The 17,110-nt window shown below is 45.1% G+C and overlaps 1 protein-coding gene across 1 annotated transcript in view; it reads left to right on the forward strand.

Annotated features, from left to right (window-relative positions):
• Positions 1–17,110, forward strand: part of LOC109869994 (glutamate receptor ionotropic, NMDA 2C-like) — a 98,998-nt gene that overhangs the window by 16,258 nt on the left and 65,630 nt on the right. Inside the window, exons 2-3 of the mRNA XM_031804583.1 lie at positions 49–185; positions 409–489. Of these exons, the coding sequence (XP_031660443.1) occupies positions 49–185; positions 409–489 (218 nt within the window). The remainder of the gene's footprint in view (positions 1–48; positions 186–408; positions 490–17,110) is intronic.

Here is a 17,110-nt window from a genome sequence, read left to right on the forward strand (position 1 = left end):
CACTTTGGAACATTCTTTCTTCTTCTGCTTTTGTCGTCTTCTTCTTAGAGGTGAACCCGGTCACTGTTCTGGTTAACGACACCAACCCTCGTGCCCTGCTGACACGTCTCTGTGAAACCATGGCGACAGAGAAACTGCATGGGGTCGTGTTCGAGGACGATGTGGGATCAGGAGCTGGACCTCAGGTCAGTCAATCGATGGATCAATCAATCAATCAATCATGTTAAACAAGGCGGAAGGTTAACTCAGATACTGACCTCTGTCCTTTGGGGATATTGAAAAAATATATAGATATATATGAGATAGATATGAGATGCCAGATTCCTTGGTAAAAATCATCTATATGTTGTGTGTATCTATTTGACTATCTCCTGGACTGAATAAAAGCAGGTGGCAGAAGTGGCTCAGATCCTAGACTTCCTGTCGACTCAGACAGCTCTGCCCATCGTTGGCATCAGTGGAGGATCTACCGTTGTCATACCTCACAAGGTAAGACAACACATAATACTGTACATATACTCAAGCTACCACAAAAATCACAAATAACCCTAGCATAACACATCATGTAGTACTAAAACTCCTCTAGACACCACATAATGTGAGACATCACCTATACTGTATATCCCTCAAACTCAACCCTGGACCTTGAAGTCAGTTCCACTGTTTTTTTTTCAGTCATTCCCGCTAATCAGGGACTGATTTAGACCTGGGACACCAGGTGGATGTAATTCATTATCTCGTAGAACAGAAAACATCAGTAGGATATGATTCGATACTCTGCTGTACAGGGTACCAATTCAAACACCTACAGACAGCAATGCAACACCACAACACCGCTACAGATATACTGTTTAACACCAGTCTGTAAATAAATGTGTGTGTTCTGTCTAAACATGCAACACAGGGCATGGATGAGAAATAGAAATATGTCTTCTACCTCATCTCCATCGACCTTAATCAGATAATAGCTGGGAAAGAGTTGTTCTGCTAGGAAACAAGCAGGAAATAATTCTGAGAATCTGAGACGAGAAATACTGAGAGGGATCTATACCTCAATCAGTCATCCTTATACAGACAAATTATACCACAATGATGTGCACAGTGTTTCACAGAAATACATTCAGACAGACACATTGAGCTCGATGCTTAGAGTGTAGCGAGATGATCAATCATCAGATCACTTCTGGTTCTGTTGTAGCCTGATCACCACAGTGTCCACAGAACCTCACACTCTCTTCTTTATCTTCACTTTGTCCCTCCTCTTGTCCCTAGCTCATCCCTCACCCCACTTCAAACTCATCTTCCCACTTTCGCCTACTATTCCTCCCTCTCATCTCTCTCTCATCACTCCTTCTTTCCCCTTTTCCTCTCCCCCCTCCCCTCACCCAAGAGATGTGAGGCACCAACACCTGTCATCAACACCCTGTATTTATAGTACTGACAGTAGCACTCACACACATACAGATACACACACACACACACACACACACACACACACACACACACACACACACACACACACACACACACACACACACACACACACACACACACACACACACACACACACATACTCCCTATCAAATCACATTTTATTGGTCACATGCACATGGTTAGCAGATGTTTTTGCGATTGTAGCAAAATGCTTGCGCTTCTAGTTCCGACAGTGCAGTAATATCTAACAGTAATCTAACAATTCCACAGCAACTACCTAATACCTGTACACACAAATCTAAGTAAAGGGATGGAATAAGAATATATACCTCTCTCACTCACGTGCACATGCCTGTTGTAACGGATGTGAAATAGCTAGCTAGTTAGCTGTGGTGCGCGCTAAATAATGTTTCAATCGGTGACGTCACTTTCTCTGAGACCTTGAAGTAGTGGTTCCCCTTGCTCTGCAAGGGCCATGGCTTTTGTGGAGCGATGGATAACGATGCTTCGTGGGTGACTGTTGCTGATGTGTGCAGAGGGTCCCTGGTTCACGCCCGGGTATGGGCGAGGGGACAGTTTAAAGTTATACTGTTACACTAGCCTGATGTTCGGATTTAGCAGGGAATTAGTAAAGAGTGGTCGAATGCGTAGACAAGTCAATGAATAGGGCATCGCAGTATTTCTTCCTATCCAAACAATTTACCACATCGTTTAAAACCAGTGATGCTCCCGAGATGGTGCTCTGCCCTGGGTCTGAAGCCTGACTGATGCACATTTAGAATAGATTTTAAAGTAAAGAAATATCTTAGCTGAGCATTAATCAAGAATTCCAAAAGTGTTTCGAGGCAAGAACGTTTAGAAATAGAGTGACAATTATTAAGGTCACAAGGGTCACCACCTTGCCGAAGACCAAAACGAAGAAAAACATTGCAAAATGTCCTAATGTATGCAGGAACAGTTCCGAACGGTTTCAGATGGGAAGCATGCGGACGTCTTAAGTCATCCCTGTGATCGGGTCTGGTGACTCGTATATCTGTATTTTAACAATGAAGTAAGGTACGGTGGAAGTTTGTGCAAGAGTGCTTTATAAATAAAAAGAGAGCAGTGTGTCGATTTACAAGACTTCAGAGAGGGCCAGCCTACTTTCTGATATAAGACGCAATGATGTGTACTGAACCTGTCGTCCGTAATAAAGCTAAGTGCATTGTGGTAAACTGTGTCTCATGGTTTCAGTGCAGAGGCAGCTGCACTCATATAAATGGTTTTGATCTATTTCTAAAGAAGAGACCCATCTTTATTCTCAACTTCTTAACTAACGCATCCATATGCTTTTTAAAAGATAACTTTTCATCAATTCAGATGCCCAGATATTTATCAGAAATCTTAACATCCATGGATTTATCTGCATTAAGTATACATTTCAGTTCATGCAAATGCTTTCTGCAAAGCAACAAAGGCAGATTGCAGCTCTGAAAAAGCCTGGTCAACCATGCATACACAACAGTGTTATCTGCATACAGGTGTACGTTACAATTCTTTGCCGATAGACCAATATTTATATAGACAGTAAAAAGTACAGGACATAAAATCGACCCGTTTAGGTTGTTTTATTTTTATTTAACCCTATTTTACCAGGTAAGTTGACTGAGAACACATTCTCATTTTACAGCAACGACCTGGGGAATAGGTACAGGGAACAGGAGGGGGATGAAGGATGGTATGAGGGCGCATCTGTGGTGGAAGGTGGCCGAGCTACAGCAGTGTTTGTCAGACCATGAGACATCCCAAAAATCAGTCTTCTCACGAAAACATCTGAAGTGTCCAAACAATTTGGCCTACAAACTAATGAGACTCTGACAAACATGATGGTGTTCTCAGTTTTGCTCTACGACCCCCACAAGTGTCACAGGACTCGTCTGAAGGTAACTCATACAAATGAATGGAAGTATGGAGGTAGTTTTGTGCCAACAAATATAAGGGGAGTAAAAAACAAAATATTTCCTCATTCCTAATGATTTATTTGATGACTGTCTTTTTGTCATTTATAAATCTGTTATTCAATACGTTTCTATGGCTTGTAGTAGTAAAGGCCAAATTCAATATTTTATGAAAAGAAATTTTATATACATTTTTTAGACCTAAAGGGATCTTAAAAATTCTAAATAAAATAGATCCATGATCCATGGTATGACCAACTCTAAAATGATTCCATATGTTAGCTTAGTAAAACCTTACCCTGATTAAATGCATCACTTATCTCTCTTATTTTCAGTAATAATGCCAGTGCCGAACAGAACTTGCTTAGGCAGAGAGTGAGTGGATCCCTGTTACAAACAAATGCATATTTTGGCATAGGGCTACATTTATGATCAAAAACACAAACCTTTGGGGATCGTGACACTTAGAGAACATGTTGCCACAAGTGTTGATATCACATACAGTACCAGTCAAAAGTTTGGACTCACCTACTCATTCAAGGGTTTTTCATTATTTTTTACTATTTTCTTCATTGTAGGGGCGGCAGTGTAGCCTAGTGGTTAGAGCATTGGACTAGCAACCGAAAGGTTGCAAGTTCAAATCCCCGAGCTGACAAGGTACAAAATCTGTCGTTCTGCCCCTGAACAGGCAGTTAACCCACTGTTCCTAGGCCGTCATTGAAAATAAGAATTTGTTCTTAACTGACTTGCCTAGTTAAATAAAGGTAAAAAAAAAAAAAAATTGTAGAATAATAGTGAAGACATCAAAACTATGAAATAACACATATAGAATCATGTAGTAACCAAAACAAGTGTTAAACAAATCAAAATATATTTGAGAGTCTTCAAAGTAGCCACCCTTTGACAGCTTTTCACACTCCTGGAATTCTCTCAACCAGCTTCATTAGGTAGTCACCTGGAATGCATTTCAATTAACAGGTGTGCCTTGTTAAAAGTACATTTGTGGAATTTCTTTCCATCTAATTGCGCTTGAAACAATCAGTTGTGTTGTGACAAGGTAGGGGTGGTATACAGAAGATAGCCCTGTTTGGTAAAAGACCAAGACATATCATGGCAGGACCAGCTCAAATAAACAAAGAGAAATGACAGTCCATCATTACTTTAAGACATGAAGGTCAGTCAATCCGGAAAATGTCAATAACTTTGAAAGAATCATCAAGTGCAGTCGCAAAAACCATCAAGCACTATGATGAAACTGGCTCTCATGAGGACCGCCACAGGAAAGGAGGACCCAGAGTTAGTTCTGCTGCAGAGGATATCTTCATTGGAGTTACCAGCCTCAAATTGCAGCCCAAATAAATGCTTCACAGAGTTGAAGTAACAGACACATCTCAACATCAACTGTTCAGAGGAGACTGTGTGAATCAGGTCGAATTGCTGTAATGAAAGCATTACTAAAAGACACCAATAAGAAGAAGAGCCTTGCTTGGGCCAAGAAACATGAGCAATGGACATTAGACCTGTGGAAATCTGTCTGATTAGTCCAAATTTTAGATTTTTGGATGCAATTTTTGATTCAGTGTCTTTGACGCAGAGTAGGTAAATGGATGATCTCTGCATGTGTGGTTCCCACTGTGCAGCATGGAGGAGGAGGTGTGACGGTGCTTTGCTGGTCAAACTTAACCAGCATGGCTACCACAGTATTTTGCAGAGATATGCCATCCCATCTGGATTCTTCTTAGTGGGACTATCATTTTTTCACAGCAGGACAATGACCCAAAACACACCTCCAGGCTGCGTAAGGGTTATTTGACCAAGAAGGAGAGTGGTGGAGTGCTGCATTAGATGACCTGGCCTCCACAATCATCCGACCTCAACCGAATTGAGATGGTTTAGGATGAGTTGGACCGCAGAGTAAAGGAAAAGCAGACAACAAGTGCTCAGCATATGTGGAAACTCCTTCAAGACTGTTGGAAAATGATTCCAGGTGAAGCTGGTTGAGAGACTGCCAAGAGTGTGCAAAGCTGTCATGAAGGCAAAGGGTGGCTACTTTGAAGAATATCAAATATCAAATATATTTTTTTTGTTACTACATGATTCCATATGTGTTATTTCATAGTTTTGATGTCTCTACTATTATTCTACAATGTAGAAAGTAGTTCAAATAAATAAATAACCTTTGAATGAGTAGGTGTTCTATACCTTTTGACAGGTAGTGTAGTAGCTACCCCTCTCCCTTTTCAGTATATAACACCTGAACATTTCGAGCCAGGTCTCCGTGAGAACCAGAATATCAGGGCTCGTGTCTATACTCAGACATCAAGAAGGTCCATCTTTGACATCAAGCTTTGCACGTTTATGTGTAACAGCCCCAAGCCCTCTATATGATTTGAAAACAGAGGGGGTATCAATAGATATTTTAAATAATAGTACTGGACGAGTTGACCACAGTGGGCTTCCCATTTGGGCTAACAGTAACAGAGCTAACAGTGGAATTTAAACGTATGTGCACAGGAATATTACTGACAACAATGCTGGGAATAGAGATAACTGTAGTAGCACAATGACAATGCTGTGAAATAGTGGGAATGTGAATAAATACCTGAACAGGGGTTGGGTTGTTGTTGAGTCAATGTTTTAGATAGAAATGCATTAAACACAAAGACGTGATGGCGTTATTGAGAGAGAGCGATTGATTGAGTGGAAATAAATCAGTCATAATCTGGTGTCTATATGAAGCTGTAGCCTACTGACAGAAGTCAGTACTTCAGTTCAATCGAGTACAGGCTTAACTGAACGAATAACAAAGACAGAATGCAACATGACATTTTATTAAATAGTTTGGGGAATGACCTCGCTTCCGAGGTAAGATCCTCGGAGACAGATGACGTGATGGCAGGTAGCAAGCACTATGCTGGGCTGATGGCATCGAGTGAGTGTGTGTCGGTCTGTGTGCTTGTGTGCTCATGTGCGTGTGTGTGACACAGTCAGCCAGTGGTCTCTCAGAGCTCTGCCACTCTATTAAACACTTAATTAGACCCTTTAGGAGGTAGAGACTCCCTTCTGCCCCTGTCACTCTCTCATCTATTACACTCTCCATGTTCTACCCCCCCCCCTCTTTCTCCATCTCTACTCCACTCTGTTTTTTTTCTCTCTCTCTGTTTCTCCCTCTCCTCTCCACCACTCTCTCTCTCTCATCCACTCTCTCGCTCCATTTCTATCTCTTTTCCTCTATCCCTCTCTTTCTTTCTCTATCCCCCCACCTCTCTCCATCTCACACTTGCGGATAGCTGATAGCCTGCGAGTGAGTATTTGGCTCTATCTGTAATTAGAGTATAGATAACCCTTGTCTCTTCTTTAAAAGGGTCTAATTGACAGCTTGTTAAAGACTCAGAGATGAGTCACTCGCTGACACACAATCAGCCATGGCTCTTCAAGCGAAGGTAAGGCTTTGAGACATCTAAAATGTCTTCGAAAAAATTGTGCTATCTAGAACCTAAAAGGGTTCTCCGGCTGTCCCCATTGGAGAACCCTTTGAAGAACCCTTTTGGTTCCAGGTAGAACGCTATTGGGTTCCATAGAACCGGCAAAGAAACTCATTAGTAGCGTTTCTTACAATAGACTAAGATTAAGATGACTTTATTGGTCAATTGCACCCAACCTAGGGTCCAACCAAAATGTTACTTTCGCTTTCATCCCAATCCCCTGAAAGACACACATACTGTTCATACACAGAGCCACATATATAGGTTTTGGAGAGGAGTGGAGGGCTGCCACACTGGGTGCCCCAGAGCAGTTTTTGTGGGAGGTTAAGTGCCTTGCTCAAGGGCACAACAGCAGGCAATGGCATCTAAGCATATGATACAAGCAACCCTCCAACTAATTTCCAGACAGATTTTTCCCCATCAGACTGAGATTTTTCCCTGCTGGCTCGCCTCTCTAACCTGCAGGTGGGAAGGGAAGTGTGTGTGTTTCTGTGTGTGTGATCCTATTCATAGATAAAAGGGTTCAATAGTGCTTGATTATCAATGGCCCTGATGATGAAGATAATGATGAGGAGGAGGCATATCTTTGATGTCTTTGGTGTATTTTTTAAAGGACCCTGCTATTCAGTCTGACACCTATTTCTGGTTCCTTTTTTTTGTCCTTTATCCTCTGTCCCTGATCTATCCATCACTAAACAAGGAACGATGAAAGGAAGATGAAAGATGGAAAAAAAGGAAAGGAGCTGTATGTCTTTTGTCAGGTTATGCATGTACCAATCAAATGATCAAGAGGGTATGATATAGAGGGGGGAGGAAGACAAAGTGTGTGTGTGTGATCGTATATATTCTGGCTATTGGTGTGTGTGTGTGTGGGCTTGCTTGCATGTGTTATCGTATGCTTTCTTTTGGTGAGTGTGTGTGTGTGATTGTATTTGATTGCTATTGGTGTGCGTGTTTTATGTTCACGGTCGGATATGCTATTTGTGTGTTTGCGTGTGTTTGTGTCCGCGTGCATATGTGCGTGCCTTTGTGTTTTCCAGGCTATGAGTCATATTTGTTGGTTGTGTTCAGTAGACAGTGGTGTATCCAGATGTTGTGATGAGGGACTGGTACACACGCTAACATCAGTATCTCCTAACGAGGGAGACAGCTAGTGTCCCCTGAGGAATACTCACACAACTGCGTGATAAACACTCATAAACACGTACCGTATCCCAGCCAGGGCTCCATATGGAAAATAGCTCTGGTCTATCCAGAAACACATGGTAATCATAATCAGTGGTCATATAGTGGAAGAGTAAAAGAAACAGTCGTGGCCAATAGTTTTGAGAATGACACAAATATTACATTTCACAGTCTGCTGCCTCAGTTTGTATGATGGCAATTTGCATATACTCCAGAATGTTATGAAGAGTGATCATATGAATTCCAATTAATAGCAAAGTCCCTATTTGCCATGCAAATGAACTGAATCCCCCAAAAACATTTCCACTGCATTTCAGCCCTGCCACAAAAGGACCAGCTGACATCATGTCAGTGATTCTCTCGTTAACATAGGTGTGAGTGTTGACGAGGACAAGGCTGGTGTCAGCGATTAGGTGAATGGTTAAGAGGAGTCAGGCGTAGGACACAGGTATGAGTCATCATCTGAATTTACTCAAAATGTAAGCAATGTTCCAACAAGGAAAAATACAAATATCCAGAGCACAAAGAATGAACCCACATGACAATGACAATCACTCACAAAACAGAAAGGGAAGCCAGAGGGTTAAATAAGGAACATTGATTATGGAATGAAACCAGGTGTGTATAATGAAGACAAAACTAAATTAAACATGGATCGGTGGTGACTAGAAAGCCGGTGACTTTGACCGCCGAACGACGCCCGAACAAGGAGAGGGACCAACTTCAGCGGAAGTCGTGACAGTACCCCGCCCTTGACTCGTGGCTCCAGCAGCGAGCAGACACCGGCCTCGGGGACAACCCGGAGGACGAGACGCAGGGCGATCTGGATGGAGCCTCTCACCCGACGCCTTGAGTCCATGATGGCTCTCACAGTATACGCCAGGGCCCCCTCGACGCAGACCCAGCTTCCGCAGGGCAGGCGAAGGGGTAGGTTTCGGGTGGAGAGCCAGACCCGGTCCCCTGGTGTATACCGCAGGAGCCTCGATCTGGCTCTGATGCCACTGTGCCAGGACCGGCTGATAACCTAGCACACACTGAAAATGTGATAGGTTAGTGGAAGAGTGGCGGAGGGAGTTTTGGGCCATCTCTGCCCAGGGGATGAAAACCGCCCACTCCCCCGGCCGGGCCTGCAATAGGACCGCAGAAACCTACCCACATCCTGGTTGATTCTCTCCACCTGCCCGTTACTCTCTGGGTGAAAATCTGAGGTGAGGCTGACCGAGGCCCCCAGACATTCCATAAACGCCCTCTAGACTTTAGATGTGAATTGGGGACCCCGATCAGAAACTGTATCCTCAGGCACCCCGTAGTGCCGGAATACGTGGGTGAACAGGGCCTCCGCAGTCTGTAGAGCCGTAGGGAGACCGGGCAAAGGAAGGAGATGGCAGGACTTAGAAAACCCATCCACACAACCAGGATCGTGGTGTTGCCCCGTGACGGGGGAAGATCCATCATGAAATCCACCGATAGGCGTGACCACGGTCGTTGTGGAACGGGAAGGGGTTGTAATTTCCCTCTGGGCAGGTGTCTAGGTGCCTTGCACTGTGTGTACACCGAGCAGGAGGAAACCTAAACCCTCATGTCCTTAGCTAACGTGGGCCACCAGTACTTCCCAGCAAGACAGCGCACTGTCCGACCGATGCCAGGATGACCGGTGGAGGGTGACGTGTGAGCCCAACAGATCAAACGATCGCGGACATCAAACGGAACGTACAGACACCCAACTGGACACTGTGTGGGAGTGGGCTCCGCACGTGACGCCCACTCGATGTCCGCGTCCACCTCCCATACCACTGGTGCCACCAGGCAAGAAGCTGGAATTATGGGAGTGGGATCTGCAGACCGCTCCTCTGTGTCATACATCCGGGACAGTGCGTCTGCCTTAACGTTCTGGGAACTGGTCTGTAGGATACGGTGAAAACTAAGCGGGTGAAAAACATGGCCCACCTCGCCTGGCGAGGGTTCAGTCTCCTCGCTGCCCGAATGTACTCCAGATTGCGGTGGTCAGTCCAAATGAAGAAAGGGTGTCTATCCCCCTCAAGCCAATGTCTCCACGCCTTCTGAGCCCCGACCACAGCCAACAGTTCCTGGTCCCCCACATCATAGTTTCGCTCCGCCGGGCTGAGCTTCTTCAAAAAGAAAGCACAGGGGTGGCGCTTAAGTGGCGTACCCGAGCACTGAGACAGCACAGCCCCTATCCCAGCCTCAGACGCGTCCACCTCAACTATGAAAGCTCAGGAGGGATCAGGATGAGCCAGCACGGGAGCCGAGGTAAACAGAGCCTTCAGGTGACTGACTAAAAACCCTGTCCGCCCCAGCTGACCACTGCAGTCGCACCTCTCCCCCCTTCAGCAAGGAGGTAATGGGATCCACTACCTGACCAAAACCCCGGATAAACCTCCGGTAGTAGTTGGCAAACGGAAAAGCTGTACCCTAGGAAGGAGACGGACTGTTGGAAGAACAGACATTTCTCAGCCTTGACGTACAGGTCATGCTCCAGCAGTTGACTAAGCTCCCTGCAAACAAGGGACACATGTTCGGCGCCTGTGCAGGTCCCTGAAAATCTCATCTACAAAGCATTGGAAGACTGATGGAGCATTCATTAACCCATACGGCATGGTACTCATAGTGCCGAAAAGTGGTGCTAAATGCCGTCTTCCACTCATCCCCCCCCCCCCCCCCCCCCCCGGATACGCACCAGGTTGTAAACACTCCTGAGATCCAATTTTGTGAAGAAGCGCGCCGTTGCAATGACTCAGTCATACTGGCTATGAGAGGTAGCTGGTAACTGTGATCTGATTTAAAACCTTGATAGTCAATACACGGGCGCAAGCCTCCATCCTTCTTCTTCACAAAAAAGACCCTCGAGGAGACAGGTGAAGTGGAAGGCAGAATGTATCCCTGTCCCAGAGATTTGGTGACATATGTTTCCATAGCCGCCGTCTCCTCCTGTGACAGAGGATACACGTGACTCCTGGGAAGTGCAGCGTTTACCAGGAGATTTATCACACAATCCCCCTGTCGATGGGGTGGTAATTGAGTCGCCTTCTTTTTACAGAAGGCGAGTGCCAAGTAGGCATATTCGGGGGGAATGTGCATGGTGGAGACCTGGTTTGGACTCTCCACCGTAGTGGCACCTAAGGAAACACCTACACACCTCCCTGAGCTCTGACGGGACCATCCCTTGAGAGCCATCTGCTGCCACGAAATAGTGGGGTCATGAGAGGCCAACTAGGGAAGGCTCAACACCACAGGAAATGCAGGAGAGTCGATCAGGAAGAGACTAATTCTCTCCTCATGACCCTCTTGCGTTATGACCTCCCTAGCTGTGACCTCCCTAATTAGCCCTGAGCCCAAAGGATGACTATCTAAGGCATGTACAGGGAAGGGAACATCAACAGGAACAATAGGGAACCCTAATCTAAGTGCAAAGTAACGGTCAATACTGCAACTTCCCAGCTGCGCCTGAATCTACTAGCGCCTTATGCTGGGAACGTGGGGAAAACTCAGGAAATTCTATATACAACCACATGTGTGCAACAGAGAGCTCTGGGTGAGTTGGGTGCCTACTCACCTGGGATGATCCACAAGTGCTCCGCCTGCTACCTCGACCCCCTGGTGAACCTCCCCAGCACTGACCAGCAGTGTGCCCTCTGCGGCCACAGGTGGTGCAGGGAATGGTCCCCCCTCCGGTCCCCCTCATAGCAGCACCTCCCAGCTCCATCGGTGTTGGATCAGAGGTGCTGGGGGATGGAACTGCCGGACCCCGATCTGGACGTCTGCGGGAGGGCAACAGGTTATCCACCCGGATGGATAGGTCCACCAGCTGGTCAAGGTTATGGGTGGCGTCCCTGCAGGCTATCTCCCTACGAACGTCCTCGCGTAAACTACGTGGTCGATCAGGGCCCGCTCATTCCATCTCACGCCGGCTGCCAGAGTTCTAAAGTCCAGCGTGAACTCTTGAGCGCTCCTCATTCCCTGTCTTAGATGGTACAAGCGTTCCCCTGACGCTCTCCCTTCAGGTGGATGATCCAAATCCTCGTAATTGTCCAACGTCTGGCCTTTCCTTCCCCAGATGGCATTGGCCAATTCCAGGGCTTTACCAGTCAGACAAGAGATGAGGGCGCACACTCTCTTGCGTCCCGAAGGGGCCGGCTGAACAGCTGCCAGGTAGAGCTCCAGCTGGAGTAGGAACCCCTGGCACCCAGCAGTGGAGGTTGTTGTGGGAGCTGAAGTGGTGATGATGGATTAACCGGAAAACCCCCTCTCTCCCATCTGTCCATGGTTTGCAGTACGCGGCTGTATCGAGACTCTGTAACATAGTCGTGTGCTGCTGAACGCGCTCTTCCACTCGGAGAGGAGGGCTGGCTGCACCTGCTGACTCCATTCTATGGTGAGTGATTCTGTCAGCAATTAGGTGAATGGATAAGCGGAGTCAGGTGCAGGACACAGGTATGAGTAATCACTGAATTTTCTCAAAATGTAAGCAATGTTCCAACAAGGAAAAATACAAATATCCAGAGCACAAAGAACGAACCCACATGACAATGACAATCACTCACAAAACAGAAAGGGAAGCCAGAGGGTTAAATAAAGAACATTGACTATGGAATGGAAACCAGGTGTGTTTAATGAAGACAAAACAAAATGAAAATGAAACATGGATTGGTGGTGACTAGAAAGCCGGTGATGTCGACCGTCGAACGCCTCCTGAACAAGGAGAGGGACCAACTTTGGCGGGAGTCGTGACAGCTGGAGATCACTCTGTCATGCTGATTGAGTTTGAATAACAGACTGAAAGCTTCAAAAGGAGGGTGATGCATTGTTGAATCATTGTTTTTCCTCTGTCAACCATGGTTAACTGCCAGTAAGATTGCACCTAAATCAACCATTTATCGGATCATCAAGAACTTCAAGGAGAGCGGTTCAATTGTGTGTGAAGAAGGCGTCAGGGCGCCCAAGAAAGTCCACCAAGTGCCAGGACCGTCTCCTAAAGTTAATTCAGCTGCGGGATCGGGGCACCACCAGTACAGAGCTTGCTCAGTAATGGCAGCAGGGAGGTGTGAGTGCAAGACACTTCTCTCCAGGAAAAACATCAGGGACAGACTGATATTCTGCAAAAGGTACAAGGATTGGACTGCTGAGGACTGGGGTAAAATCATTTTCTCTGATAAATCCCCTTTCCGATTGTTTGGGGCATCCGGAAAAAAGCTTGTCCGGAGAAGACAAGTTGAGCGCTACCATCAGTCCTGTGTCATGCCAACAGTAAAGCATCCTGAGACTATTCATGTGTGGGGTTACTTCTCAGCCAAGGGAGTGGGCTCACTCACAATTTTGCCTAAGAACACAGCCATGAATAAAGAATGGTACCGACACATCCTCCGAGAGCAACTTCTCCCAACCATCCAGGAACAGTTTGGTGATGAACAATGCCTTTTCCAGCCTGATGGAGCACCTTCCCATAACGCAAAAGTGATAACTAAGTGGCTCGGGGAACAAAACATCAATATTTTGGGTCCATGGCCAGGAAACTCCCCAGACTTTAATCCCATTGATAACTTGTGGTCAATCCTCAAGAGGCAGGTGGACAAACAAAAACCCACAATTTCTCAACTCCAAGCATTGATTATGCAAGAATGGGCTGCCAACAGTCAGCATGTGGCCCAGAAATTAATTGACAGCATGCCAGGGCAATTTGCAGGGTCTTGAAAAATAAGGGTCAACACTGCAAATATTGACTTTGCATCAACTTCATGTAAATGTCAATAAAAGCTTTTGACACTTATGAAATGCTTATAATTATAATTATTATAATTATTATAAAATCTGACAAAAATATCTAAAGACACTGAAGCAGCAAACTTTGTGGAAATTAATATTTGTGTCATTCTCAAAACATTTGGCCACGACTGTACATTTTTGAGTCATTGTTAGTTTTACACTTAAGACATGAAATTGTGAATTTAATATGTAATAAATTATATGCATTAGTAAATAATGGATTAAATCTCAAATATTTCTTTAACTGATATTTCGTTAGTTATGTTTCAACATTCCCCCCCCCCCCCCTCCCATCTTGTGCCAATATCAGTTATTTTTAAGTCTTGGTTCCAATAGTTAATCTTTTTTTCGAAGACACTGTCAGTTGGATAGGCTGTCTGCAAGTTTTTATATATCTTATGATATGAAAATCCTTTTCTGACTCTTAGGATTCCTTCAAGACTGCTCTGATGTCCAAAAGATTTCAAGTCAACATTTCTTGATATGAAACTTTTAAGTTGCATGTATTTGAAAATATCTACACTGACCAGTCTAAAATGTATTTTTGGTTTCTATGCCTTTAGCTTTCCATGTGGACCAATTTATCGGTGAATTCTGACAAGCTATACAAGGATTGTAACATGGGGTTGTGTTTTTAGGGAGTAATATTGGTTCTTGTAGAATATGTTTCATTTTCTTCCATATTGTTGTAGTGTTCTTAACGATGAAGTGGTCAATGTTCTTAGCTTTATCCTTTGAAAATAGACAAGTGAAAAGTTCTGGGGATGAGCATGCTCATCTTAAATATGCACCCATTGTTCCTCTTTAGTGCATTTAACAACATGTCACAAGTAAAAGCCTTGGGTTAAAACCACCAGCACCTCTTCTCCGGGCCATAACCCTCCCAGTCAAGCAGGTACCGGAAAACCCTGCCCCGTGGTCGAACACTCAGGAGGCGTTTCACCGTGTATGCCGGATGGCCATCGATGACACGGGGAGGAGGGTTGAGCCTGGAGACAGCAGACAAAGGGCTGTGAGACACGGGCTTAATCCTAGACACGTGGAAAGTAGGGTGAATGCGGAGGGTATGGGGTAACAAAATATGGACAGCAGTGGAACTAAGGACTCGAGAGTTGGAAAAAGGACCAATGAAACGGGGGGACAGTTTGCGGGACACCACCTGAAGGAGCAGGTCCCGAGTGGAAAGCCATACCCTCTGCCCAATGCGGTAGCGGGGAGCTGGGGTCCTGCGGCAGGGAGTTTGTCGACGATACCTGGAGTTGGTCTTGAGAAGTGCCGCCCGAGTTCTTCTCCCGGTACGTCGACAACGTCGGACAAACATCTGGGCCGAGGGTACGTGGACCTCCTACTCTTTTGTCACATTAAAACCTACCCGTCTTTTTCCCACCCTTCCTACCTCTCAGACACACTTATATCCATCGACTCATCCATTCTCATTCATTCCCACCCAACATATAACCTATGGATCCACCCACCCGTTCTCTCCCACACTCCTACACAGCTGTTTCCTGTATCTATTACCATCAGCTGTTTCCTGTATCTATTACCATCAGCTGTTTCCTGCACCTGCATGCCCGACTAGCATCACCACCCTGGATGGTTCCGACCTAGAATATGTGGACGTCTATAAGTACCTAGGTGTCTGGCTAGACTGCAAACTCTCCTTCCAGACTCATATCAAACATCTCCAATCGAAAATCAAATCAAGAGTCGGCTTTCTATTCCGCAACAAAGCCTCCTTCACTCAAGCCGCCAAGCTTACCCTAGTAAAACTGACTATCCTACCGATCCTCGACTTCGGCGATGTCATCTACAAAATGGCTTCCAACACTCTACTCAGCAAACTGGATGCAGTCTATCACAGTGCCATCCGTTTTGTCACTAAAGCACCTTATACCACCCACCACTGCGACTTGTATGCTCTAGTCGGCTGGCCCTCGCTACATATTCGTCGCCAGACCCACTGGCTCCAGGTCATCTACAAGTCTATGCTAGGAAAAGCTCCGCCTTATCTCAGCTCACTGGTCACGATGGCAACACCCATCCGTAGCACGCGCTCCAGCAGGTGTATCTCACTGATCATCCCTAAAGCCAACACCTCATTTGGCCGCCTTTCGTTCCAGTACTCTGCTGCCTGTGACTGGAACGAATTGCAAAAATCGCTGAAGTTGGAGACTTTTATCTCCCTCACCAACTTCAAACATCAGCTATCTGAGCAGCTAACCGATCGCTGCAGCTGTACATAGTCTATTGGTAAATAGCCCACCCTTTTCACCTACCTCATCCCCATACTGTTTTTATTTATTTACTTTTCTGCTCTTCTGCACACCAATATCTCTACCTGTACATGACCATCTGATCATTTATCACTCCAGTGTTAATCTGCAAAATTGTAATTATTTGCCTACCTCCTCATGCCTTTTGCACACATTGTATATAGACCCCCCCTCTGTTTTCTACTGTGTTATTGACTTGTTAATTGTTTACTCCATGTGTAACTCTTTGTTGTATGCTCACACTGCTATGCTTTATCTTGGCCAGGTCGCAGTTGCAAATGAGAACTTGTTCTCAACTAGCCTACCTGGTTAAATAAAGGTGAAATAAAAAAATTAAAAAAATATCTATTACCATCAGCTGTTTCCTGTATCTAGTAAAGGTGTCACACACACACCTCTCTTTCTGGTCTATTTTAGCACCACACACACACACACACACACACACACACACACACACACACACACACACACACACACACACACACACACACACACACACACACACACACACACACACACACAAATCTCAGCAATTTTAGGGTTTTCTGTATAGTTGTCTAATGTTGGTGGACATATTATATTATTCTGTTTTAATGTTACTCCTGAATCACTATGGTGAATAAAATTGATTTTCTTGAGTGTATTTCAGTGCTTAATTTGTAAATTGGGAGGTGCCGGAACAGAAAATGAGCATGCAAGGGGGGTAATCTGGGGAGCTCTGAGGTAAAATCACCTTTATAATAAAGCATTGCACGCGTGTCATTGCATTTGCGTAGTGGTCTAGACTAGAGCAGTAGAGTAGAGGCGCTTGCTTAATTATTTTTGTAACCTAGGGTGTGGGAAAAGATTGGGCCTTTTTATAAACACATTTTATGCAATTCTATGTAATTTTACATGACTGAAGACTTCAGCAGAATATTTTTTTATACTGCACAAATGATTGAAATGTCAGGCTACTTTGACACTGACAAACTGAGAATGAGAGATCATAAAAAATGACAATCTTGAATCC

The sequence above is a fragment of the Oncorhynchus kisutch genome, linkage group LG25 (assembly GCF_002021735.2).
Source record: "Oncorhynchus kisutch isolate 150728-3 linkage group LG25, Okis_V2, whole genome shotgun sequence".
Taxonomy (NCBI): Eukaryota; Metazoa; Chordata; class Actinopteri; order Salmoniformes; family Salmonidae; genus Oncorhynchus; species Oncorhynchus kisutch.